Raw genomic sequence first — 12,500 nt, 5'->3', positions numbered from 1 at the left:
GCAAAACACACTCACACATGCATATTACACAACCGCATGCACACACGCGCACACACGCACACACACACACACACACACACACACACACACACACACACACACACACACACACGCCAGAACAGATTATTTTGGGCTAATCCTCCCATACCAGCTTGGGATAGGGAGATAGGTCCTGAACTTATTAAATGTCTCCCGGGAACATATGCAGAAGCCATGAAGCACATGGTGTTTGAGAATTATTTTGCGTGTATACTTGTGCATTCTATGGTCCTGATTCTTCAACGCGTTTCCGCTGATATAATGACGTGACGCTAGCGGAAAGGCATTTACGTGGATTTCCCACATTAATTTGGAATTCATGGAAATGGCCGTGAACTTGACGCTCACGTAGGTTGTTCGGAAACTCCGCCAAATCCTACAGGACCTCTTTAGGTGGCGGAGAAATCTATGCAAGCATACACTTGCGTATATATTTATTCAGAAGGCTTTAGTCTTCATGCTGAATCAATAAATTGTTCCCAAATCTCAGATAAAATATGTAGGCATGTGTCCCCAACATATTGGTCGATCAGCACATAAAAAAATGATAGCCTGTATAATATATATATAAAAGCCTAAATGCATGCATTAGGATATTTCTATCATGCGCGATTGGGGCTGCTCACTCGGCAGCCTTCTACTCGAAGTGCAACGGTTGTGAGCTTGTAGATCGGCTCTCGCGGACTCGCGCTGCATGTTAAAAAACACACAAACTCACAATTATAATAAGAACATAGGCTTATCTGCATTCTGCACTGTACGAATCCAACATTGTTTAGTGTAGTAATGCCTGCAGTAGGTGGCAGGCCTATTGAAATTGTTTTGTTACGGAGCTCCTTGAGTTCACTGTCGGTGTGTGTGTGTGTGTGTGTGTGTGTGTGTGGGAAGGGGGGGGGGGGGGGCAGACAGTGGTGCCGATCCGATTCACATTTGAAAATTAATAGGGCTAATTAGCCCTATATAAAAAATAGAAGACCACATTAGCCTAATGAATGGCATCAGCGTTTGAAAGTCGGCCAGTCATATCTTTTAAGCAAGCTCACCTCCACTCGCGCTTGTTCACAAACATGACGGACAGACAGACAGAATTTATAATAATGTATATTGATATTGATCACATGGATGCCACACACAGAATAGTTTAACTCACTGGATAAACTCACTGGATTATAATTTCTTCAGACAAGAGGATCCCAGGCCTACGAGGTAGGCCTATAATTATTCACTTATGAATGTATAGGCTACTGTTCTTTATCGCGCAAACAGTGTCGAGGGCCCATGCCCCCCTCCCTCTCTCTCTCTCTCTCTCTCTCTCTAGCTCTCTCTCAAAAGACGACTTTTGCATTGACAATTTGACATATATCCGATATTATAAATATCGGATATGTTTTACCTCTGCAAAGGTGTGAGTGAACACCCGCCTTGGTCCCGAACTTAATTAAATAAATTATAATTATATTGCTTCAGCGGAGCACGCACCGTTGTAAGCTTGGAAATCTTTTAATTTCCTTTGGTGTCCTTTGATGGATTGATGTCAGTTTGTACATATATAGTAGCCTACAGTGGTAATATACAATGGTGCAAAAACGACATAACATAAAAGCCCTAACTGTCCTATTATAGTCTGCGGCTGCAAAGCCTTTTTTCTTTTTTTGACAGACGGATCTCAAACTGCTGTCTGCTGAGTCATGCTTGAAGCCTTTTATGGTGCGATATGGGGCGTGGATCTATGCAGATGAGGTTGTCGGGTGCTTTGCACCCGCTGCTTTCAGTATGACATACACCTGCGATACGCCTGCGTACCTGTGGTACACACCACTCTCTGAATAACACGTCATCTCAACGTAGCTTGATCGAACGGATAAATACGATATCTGTTTCCGCCACAGTGTAACGGTGGCGTATTTCTTTTTAATGAATTAGGACCTCTATGTTTATATAGTAAATTGTGAAAAGCGTGTGTAAATGAGAGTGCACAGTTATATCACATAATTATGTCTTTAGGTGTTTGCGTGCGTGCGTGTAGTGCAGTTAAATCCTTCCTCCAGAGGAGGTGAAAGTGTGCAGGGGGTGAACAGCGAGAACGGCGGCTCCAAAGCTCTCCTCCAGATTAGCCGTGGATTAGGAGGGTTTAGGGTGGATTAGGAATAATGGCATTAGACTGTGGCGCTGCTACACAGCCCTGGGATCTGCAGAGGAAAGGCCTTGTGCCTCATTGTGTTCATGTACAGCTTTGTTGGATTTGTGTGTGTGTGTGTGTGGCCTTAAAAAAGAAAAGAAAAATTGCTACAAATCTACAAGTTCCAAATCTACAAACTCACATTGCACTGTAAGCATGTAAATCGGCTATTTTTGGTACTTTCTGACCCTCTTTGCCTTCCCGGCGCCCCCTGGACCACTTGAGTTGTCTGTACCTGTGATTGGTTGAGAATAAGCGTGGAGCCGAGGCCAGTCAATGATTGGCTGCCAGCAATTAACTGTCGAGCCTCATGACTGAACTTGCCCTGCGCATGTGTCATGGACAACGCTCATTTTAGTTTAGCTTTGCACATATTTCCTTATTCACACATCAGTTTGAAAGCTTGATGTGAAAATCCACATTCATAAGAAACTCCTGCAGTGACAATACAGTGTGTGTGTGTGTGTGTGTGTGTGTGTGTGTGTGTGTGTGTGTGTGTGTGTGTGTGTGTGTGTGTGTGTGTGTGTGTGTGTGTGAGAGAGGGGGAGAGGGAGAGAGAGAGTGTGCGGGGGGGAACAAATAGGGACAAACACCGGAGGAGTAATGGATTAGACCCAAAATTAAACCCCTTGGGTATCCACAGGAATGTACACCCATAGAGAACACATGAATACACATGCGCACACACGCACACATGCACACACACACACACACACACACACACACACACACACACACACACACACACACACACACACACACACACACACACACACACACACACACACACACACACACACACACACACACACACACACACACATATCGTGTCTGTGTTTTGTGTGCATGTACGTGTGTGGAGGTGTGGATGTGTGCCTGTAGAGGTCCATTTCCAAACCTGATAAGCTGTTTCATCTTTGGCTTTCTTTGATGTTGTGCCTCCAGGTGTTTCTCATGTCTCACCCTTTGCTGCATGAATGCCTCTCTCTCTCTCTCTCTCTCTCTCTCTCTCTCTCTCCTTTGGTTGACATCACCTTGGTTGGTCCCACCAATTTTCTTTGTCTCTGTATCTGTGTCTTTTTATGTCTGTATAGCTTTATATGTGTGTGCATGTACCTGTATGCAAGTGTTCCTCGCCCAAAAATAGATCTACAAGCATGTTGATGGGCTTTTTTTGTTTTGCACGACACCGGAGTGTGACGGAGTATAACTTAAGATTTAAGGTGATTCCACACTGGTGCGTTCTTTCACTGCGTTTTGCGGATCCGAAAGTAGTAGGCTATCACTATAGCTGTCAGCCTGTCACCAACACCGCATTAGACAGTAGAAAGTAGTAGGCTATCACTATAGCTGTCAGTCTGTCACCAACACCGCATTAGACAGTAGAAAGTAGTAGGCTATCACTATAGCTGTCAGTCTGTCACCAACACCGCATTAGACAGTAGAAAGTAGTAGGCTATCACTATAGCTGTCAGTCTGTCACCAACACCGCACTGTACAGTAGAAAGTAGTAGACTATCACAGTATCACTATAGCTGTCAGCCTGTTACCATCACCCCACTAGACAGTAGAAAGTATTAGGCTACCACTATAGCTGTTAGCCTGTTACCATCACCCCACTAGACAGTAGAAAGTATTAGGCTATTACTATAGCTGTCAGTCTGTCACCATCACCCCACTAGACAGTAGAAAGTAGTAGGCTATCACTATAGCTGTCAGCCTGTCACCAATACCCCACTAGAAAACGGATAAAATCAACCACGGTCCGAAAAAACTTTTTACCGACGAAATATTCCGCAGCAGTGTGCAAACGTGATTGACATAAAGTTTATTTTCACATCCTCCAAAATGCGCTCCGATATTCGGCAGAGAAATGCACCAGTGTGCAACCACCTTAACAGTCTTCCTTTCCTTCTGTTTGATCTGATACTCCTTTAAAATGCACAGTTAATTGGAAATGAAGATGTGAAACAGGCTCTTTTGCTCCACATGAACATGGTAATGTCATTGTCTAAGGTCAGACAAGAGAAAGAAATGAATTACAATATTTTGCATATTCCTTTCTTTTTAACGTTTATAGCAGGTATAGAGGGTATGCACGTGACATCATCATCATACCCGGAAGTTATGCGGGAAACGCCTACTGAGTGGCAAAAATAACTACTTAATGGACTTGACAGTCCATACATCCAAACAGAAAAGTCCTATCTGATTGCATGAAATGTTTTTAAACAACATTAAACTCACTTTGCCACTCGATTTGCCACTCGATCTGCCATTGACTTTATGCATGCGCATACCCTCTAGTCTATTGGGTCACGCACAGTGGAAACTGGGGGGATTTAGACACTCGACTGCTGCACGCTTCCGCGGCAGTGCGTTGGTCCGACATGCGTTGCGTCCGAGAAACACTACCGCCTGCTGCTCTCTCTCGTCAAGAATAATAATGTATGCAAATAGCATATATCAAAGTTGGTGTTGTGACTTTATATATTGTGACTTATGACTTGCATGAGAGGGGGAGAGGTGCTGGAGTTAGAAGACAGTTTGTCCAAAAGCGTTTTGACTACTTTCCATTGGTTCAATATTTTCGAAACAACACACAGACGTAGGGACAGGGTGTTCAATAGCACTGATATGCTAATGATAGGCAAAATCTCAAACATTTAGTTAGGAGGCTTCCTCCCGACAGCAACGATATACAAAACATAGAACAAAAGAAAACTAAACTAAAATATTGGAACGCAGAGTATGAAAATACTTTCAGAATGTACAAACTCATATAAAACATGACATTGACATCAATTTGATCCACTGGAAATGTTTTGCTCTGTAACTCTTTCTCCTAGCATCAGCAGCAGGTGGTGCAGGCAGTTGAGAGGGCCAAACAGGTCACCATGGCTGAACTCAATGCCATCATTGGGGTGGGTGTATCACATGCACGCACGCACGCACGCATGCATGCATGCACGCACGCTCACACACACACACACACACACACACACACACACACACACACACACACACACACACACACACACACACACACACACACACACACACACACACACACTGTGTGTATATCATTGTATATCATTTAAATGTAAGCATGCACGAGCGCTCACATACACACCTTTACAACTAATGTCCTTACTCCTTAGCCCATCTTGCTTAGAGCAGAGACACACAAACGTGTACAGAACCTCAAAGTGCACCGTAAAAGAAAAAGGGTTAATTCTGAAAAACCTCCTAAATTAGATCTGTCCACATACTGTAACTCTGTATTCATGCAAATGTATTTATCTGCTTTTCTTGTGTTTACATACGTATGTGTGTGTGTGTGCGTGCGTGTGTGTGTGTGTGTGTGCGTGCGAGTGCGTGTGCGTGTGTGTGTGTGTGTGTGTGTGTGTTCAGCAGCAGCAGCTCCAGGCCCAGCATCTGTCCCACGGCCATGCCCTCCCCGTGCCCCTCACCCCCCACCCGGCGGGGCTCCAGCCGTCCCTGGGCCCCGGGGCCAGCACCGCCAGCCTCCTGGCCCTGTCCTCGGCCCTGGGTCACCAGCTGCCACTCAAAGAGGACAGGAAGCACCACGACGGCAGCAACGACCACCAGAGAGGTACAGTAAAGGCCTATACCCGCTTTCGTTCATCTCCGAGAGAGTCCACAAATGTACATTTGAGTCATAAATGGGCACGTGACGAATCACTCGACTCACGATGCGATTGGAATCACGATTCTAATGTTCACGCTGCAGCATGCCAGAAATGTGCTGTGGTCTGAAAGAACGGCGTGGTCTAAAAAAGAAGACCATGCCATGACAAGAAAAGTAATTTCATTTGAACAAAACACATAAAAAGACACTTTGGTCAAATAAAATAATGTAGCTGAGGAGAGATCAAATTTTTATGTTCGCTCCGCTAATCTACACCTCTCTAACTTTTAAGTGTGACTCATGTGTGTGTGTGCATGTGCGTGTGCGTGTGCGTGTGTGTGTGTGTGTGTGTGTGTGTGCGTGTGTGTGTGTGTTTCAGATGTTTTGTACACACCCATTTGGCTGAAAGATGGAGCAGTAGAAATCGGTTGCCTCCGCTGTCATTGTGTGAATGTAACGCATGTTGTAAAGTGTCTTGGATAAAGGCGCTATAGAAAAGCAGACCATTTACCATTTCATTTTTAATTAAGAATATATAATTTAAACCGACAAATTAATGATTAATATTCTTCCACATGTTGCTGCATGCAACTGGCAAACGTGAGGGGTTTTATGGGGCAATACTAATAATAGTATTTATTTATCAGGCCTAATGCCTGAGAGTATAAAGCATCAGACTCCGACATCAAACACCACACCACATATCCACACACAGGACATGGACATAAATGATTGAATCTTGAATCTTGGAGGAGAAAAAATAATTTCATCTTTTTTTTTGTCTTGAGTGATCCCAATCTAAAAGTAGAGTCTAAGTCTATATTGGTCAGTCAAAGTAATGTGACTGGTCAATTGTCTTTATTCAGACCGCAGCCATCTTGGCAGCAAGGCGCTACCTATAGGTGCTACTTCCCATGGACAGCCCATTCATCCAAACAGAAAGGTCCTATCTAATTATATTAAACAACGTCAAACTCACCAACATTACAGCTGTAGGGAAAGCTTGAATTATCCTCTTTCAATTTGTAAAGTGTGTGTTTCATAAAAATCCACCGTAGACATGTTATGAGCTACTTCCTGTCAAGAAATTCCTTGCAGATGATTATAGATTGACACAAAGGTAGACAGGAACGCCCACAAACGTCACATCCGGTTTTAGCCTGGGTCTTCCCCATAGAGTTATAATAGCGTACGATCCTTTGGATCACTTTCAGAGCCATTTGTTGGATAATAGAAATATTGACAACCAAGAAAAATCCATCAGAAGGACATCTGGAACACAATCGTTCAGTCGCCCTCGGAAAGTTTACTTATTATTAAGTATACGAGACGATTTAGCCAGGGTTCACGTGGCGCTGGTCTGTCATGGTGGAACTTCAACCTGTTTTACGCACTTTTCCCATTTAGAACGTTAACGTCTACATACATGTTCAGATTTCAAATCTCGCCCCAGAGCCATGGATGTTACAATCCTCCTCGGGCGGGTAGAAGTACCCGTATCTTCTGCATTGTTCAATAAAAAGAGTTTTAATCCGATCGGTGGCCATTTTATCAGTTATAATGCACCAACCGATAGGGGCGCATAGTTGAAAGCGCATGGCCAAAAACTGATTAAACGTTGCTTTTTATTGAACAATACGGAAGATACCGGTACTTAAACCCGCCCTAGCAGAATTGTAACATCCATGGCCCTGGGGTGAGCGCTTTACATTTGTAATCTGAACGTCAGGCGTAAGCCCTACGGACTGTAAATGGAGAATGTGCGTGGCTACCATGAGCTCACAGTGCGTTGCGGCGCGTTGTGAGTTTGTAGATTTTTTGGTTCACGCTGGGGACCTGGGGTTCAACTTTTGGTGGTTTATAGTCAGAGTATCCTTATCTCTTTATATTTTATTGCATGCGTCAAGTTGCACAAGAATAAGCACCACCGAAATCAGAGATGCCTCTCCATCTCCCTCTCCCTCCATGTTACAAAACATTGTGTTACCGTGGCGCAGTGTTTAATCGCCTGGTAGAGACACTCTATAGATATGATCAATTCAACTTAACATATCAAAAACCAACAGCCATTAAGTCATCAATAATGTTTATAGAACACATTGTAGTGAATTCTAAGTCGTTTAGAGACAGTTGGAACTTGGCACGGAGCCATCGTTTGGCAAAGTGCGGTCGAAACGAATGGTAGCCTACTTGGAATTCACTATTAACGTGTTCTATAAACATCATTGATGAATTAATGGCTTTTTAAAATGTATATTATGATAAGTTTCAGTGATCATATCTATAGAAAAAATGTCTCTTACCAGGCAAATATATCAGGCCATTGTGTTGTGTTGGATCATGTCCAGCAGTCAAGGAAAACATTCAAAACAATTTTTCTAAAGTAGCGTTCCTTGTCGAGTGGCAACAAGGATCTGTGCCTGTGATCTGGCAAGCCATGACGCCTACATTTAAATTAGTAGTATTTAAAGCATCTGCGTTTGAAAACCCAACACGCCACTGTTTATTCTGGTTGAGAGAACTCTGAACTTTACCCTGGCTCCACCCCCAGCTATATTGACGCCCCTGATGACACAAGTCTGTGTGAATGTATTTTCTAAGTATCAGAGTATGGAAGCGCTCGTTATCAGTAAAGCAACCTCCGGCCGTTGATTGATATTCAACGAGCGCTTCCAAACTCCAACAGGAAGTAGCTCATAACATGTCTACGGTGGATTTTTATGAAACAAACACTTTGCAGATAGAAAGAGGATAAATCAAGCTTTCCCTACAGCTGCAATGTTGGTGATTTTGTTGTTTAATATAATTAGAGTGGACTTTTCTGTTTGGATGAATGGGCTGTCAATGAGTAAGTAGCACCTATAGCACCTTGCTGGCAAGATGGCTGCGGTCTGAATAAAGACAATAGGCTGTACTGTGAGACACTAGTGGCGAGTCCTCCGCATCAATATCAACAAAAAACTAAAGTCTTAGTGCATACTGTGCCTACTGTATGTATCATATCGCACTGTGAATCAACATTCAAATCTAATTGGCCTGGCATGGTGTGTGTGTGTGCGTGCGTGCGTGCGTGTGTGTGTGCGTGGGGATGATGCTGCCTTTCCTTTCTCCATTCTTTTGACACAAGAGTCTCTAATTCGTCTTTGAGACAACTTTAAGCTCAAGCAGCTAATTACTTGAGTGTGTATATGTGTGTTTAAGACGGAGAGAGTGAGTGCGTATCCGTGTGTGTGCGTATCCGTGTGTGTGTGTGTGTGTGTGTGTGTGTGTGTGTGTGTGTGTGTGCGCAAGTGTGTGTGCACGCGCATGTGTGTGTGTGTGCGTGCTGCACTGCTGCCTTTTCTTTTCTCTTTTTTGTACACAAGTGTCTCTAATTCATCCCTGAGCCAACTTTAAGCTCAAGCAACTAATTACTTGAGGGAAAACTGTGTGTGTGTGTGTGTGTGTGTGTGTGTGTGTGTGTGTGTGTGTGTGTGCATCCTTAATTAGGCTTTTAACAGTGCACCAGAGCAGTTAACCTTGCACTGTGGCTCTAGCAAAGCTAACAGCTGCTACCTCGGGTAATAGCTATCCCCATTAGACAAGACAATCAATAGCAAAGCAATCCCATCATTAGCTCTGTTCCTGTGTGTGTGTGTGTGTGTGTGTGTGTGTGTGTGTGTGTGTGTGTGTGTGTGTGCGTGTGCGCGCGCGTGCATGCGTGCGTGTTTGTGCTTAATTTCGTTTTTTGTAGATGTGTGTTATGAGACGTATGTAAAGTTACGTTTGCATACTTTTTATTTGGGTAAAGTTATTTTCTCTCTTTCTCTCCCTCCAACCACCCCACCCCTTCTTTTCTCTTCTCTTCTCTTCTCTTTTCTCTTTCATCCTTCATCCTCCTCAGACAGAGACTCAGTCAAGGTAAGTCTCTTCTTTGACCTCTTACCTTTATCTGAATTGGCTGAATTGCCAGCATTTCACTTAGGACGTTTTTCTTTACTCATAATGAAACATAACTCATAATGGCTTTAATGTGCTGTTTTATTTGAGAGCATACAGTATATGTTGTGGACAAAATGTCACTTCATGATGATTGTTAGACAATGAAGATCCTTGGAAAGGTCAGTCAAGGAAAGGAGTCGGTAACGCTAATGACTAAGAATATTCAACAGTTGATTAATAATAATAAGTCGTCCCACGTCATCTGGGGTATGGATCCCTTCTCTGGCCCCATCAGACAAAGATCCACCATGGCTGGCAGATCCAGCCATGGAAGACAAATACCTCTCCGCTGTCTCCATGCAAAAAAAACCCATCTGACTGGACTGTATTCATGCTACAAAAAAAGATAAAGGAATTCCATTTCATTTATCAGACAATAATCCTGTAGTCCCCCAACACCCTCTCAACTCGCTCATTCCAACCATTCGTTGTGATGTCCCCACTCCCCTCACACAAACGCATGACGATCCGTGTCATCAAAAACAGCAGGCATCTGTCAGAACTCCAGATATCAGGGTTCAACAACCACCTCTCCACCCAACCGGTCATCTGTCAGAACTCCAGATATCAGGGTTCAACAACCACCTCTCCACCCAACCGGTCGGCGCAGCAGATGGCCGTCCAACTAGAGCCAAGGTTCTGCTTTAGGTCTCTTCCTGTTAAAGAGGAGCTTTTCTTTGCGCCAATTGCCAAGTAGATCACGGATGCCCACTTCTGGCCACTGCAGAAGCCTGCATTAGCCGGGGCTCCTGGTCACTGGGATACCAGCGTCCCCGTGCTGCTGCTCACTTCCAGCACCCGAAGTAGCTCGCTGTAACATCTGACACCGGGATGCTAGAGCCTGCTTTTAGCCCACTTTCAGGGAGACACACTCCCAATGTCCATCATCCTACGGTAATGGTTTCTATCGGAACAACTACAACTACTTTTTATCTGAAGCTGCAGCCTGTCTTCAGCAATTCAGCGTTGAGACCTACTGGGACACATTAGATAATCAAATCTACCACCACACTCTAAGCCACACCCAGCCACAACTTCCTCCTCCTGCACTAAATGGCAACCTCAAATTCCCCCTATCAAGGGTGAGTCTTTATCTCTCATTTGCTTCCAATTGTCTCTTCCGTCCCATTGCTCTTGAATTCCATCTCTCTGCGCAGCCAAAGCCGTGCAGAGCTCCATCTTTAGGCTCAACATTCTCACCAACCGGGAATGGAATCACCTTTTTCTAAGATCAGCCAACTCTCCCACACGACATCAAGCTATTACTTGCCTCTACTTTTTTTTACAATGGAAGATGGTTCAAACAGAATGGCCGCTGGAGCTCGCAAGTGAATGCCAAGTCACTTTCTCCTCTCACTCATAATGTTCCCCATAGTATCTATGTCAAGAGTCTTCCCACATCTTCACAACCTCCCTTTTACCAGACTGGTGTCCGTTTGCATCCATAACATCCATTCTGGATACAGCATTTGTCTAGCCTGGATCCAGCCCAAAGACCCCGCCCACTCTCTGAGTGGACTGCATAGAAAGCTACAGTCTGATAATCAGGCTAGCATTTGTCATGTTGCTCAAACCTTTGCCATGACTGTTGAATTCCAGTGTTACTTCTCAGATGTCACCGCATTCTAATCAAACTAAAACCAATGAAACCGATCAGCATATGCCCATCTTTTTCTTCATGCAAACCAATTCCGGAAATCCCAAAGCATTACCTCGACAGATACTCTTTTAATCTCCAATTCCAGTCAATTGTTCTAGACACTTCTGTCAGGATCAGAGCCACTACCGCCTTAGCCTGAAAGAACAAGCCCTTTCAAAGTTCTGGAAACGGACACTGGCTCCCTATTGGTTCACTAACCTATGTGCACGCCTCCTCTCCTTCTGGATGCTTTTTGGGGGTTGACCATGCCCGGGTGCTATAGCAAACTCCATGTGAAGCTTCCCCATAATAGAAGAACTATACAAGCAAAGTCTTGCACACACACTGATTTAATTCTTTTTTACAATAAATTGTTTATTGAGGGTGTGGTCCTTGCTATAGTGCACTAAGAGTTACGCCTGATTTAAGTACTCTGTAGTGTACTCCCCTGCCAAAAAAATCAAGCCAACAAGTTTTGTAATGACGTTTTAAATTAAGCTTTAGTTTTATCCCAGTGTGCATTTTCATTAATCCATTAGTAAAAACCTGCAGTCCCCACTATACTGTTCAGGAAAATTATGCTGCGTGAAAATGACAGTATTCCGGAAATAGAGAGAGAGATGAACAGACTGAATGAGAAACTAAAATATTATAACACTCGGGCACACTGCTGATTGGTGACGGAAAGGAAAGGGAGGCAGCAGCGTGATAGGCAAACGTTTAATTCAGCGTTTGTGGTAATTAGTCCCTTAAGCAGAGCTTTTCTCCCAAGGCAAATATTCGGTTTGTTGAATGCTCAATGAAGAGATTAGCATCCTTTTAAACCACCAGCCTAGCTTGTACTGCTGGGTCTATCACATGCGCACACAGCACACGCACACACACACACACACACACACGCACACACACACGCACACGCACACACACATGCATAGTGTGGTGGGTTGTCTTCGCTTGTGCTGTCGAGAAGGGGGAGGCAGAAGAAATGTTTAATCTGATGCCTCCTGCCC

At 44.0% G+C, this 12,500-nt stretch overlaps 1 protein-coding gene across 2 annotated transcripts in view; it reads left to right on the top strand.

Moving 5' to 3' along the window:
- The window catches only part of LOC310872281 (transducin-like enhancer protein 4), a 47,859-nt gene that overhangs the window by 18,044 nt on the left and 17,315 nt on the right, over nucleotides 1-12,500 (top strand). The window contains exons 5-7 of one of the 2 annotated variants that reach the window (XM_083784043.1): nucleotides 5,068-5,142; nucleotides 5,636-5,834; nucleotides 9,754-9,770. In XM_083784043.1, the coding sequence (XP_083640169.1) occupies nucleotides 5,068-5,142; nucleotides 5,636-5,834; nucleotides 9,754-9,770 (291 nt within the window). Of the gene's footprint in view, nucleotides 1-5,067; nucleotides 5,143-5,632; nucleotides 5,835-9,753; nucleotides 9,771-12,500 lie in introns of those variants that run through there. The other variant, XM_083784044.1, reaches the window with a different exon arrangement.

Source organism: Protomyctophum parallelum (genome assembly GCF_964188405.1).
Source record: "Protomyctophum parallelum genome assembly, chromosome: 15".
NCBI lineage: Eukaryota > Metazoa > Chordata > Actinopteri > Myctophiformes > Myctophidae > Protomyctophum > Protomyctophum parallelum.
Note: the sequence above shows the minus strand (reverse complement) of the source record. Positions and strands in the feature narration are given on the sequence as shown.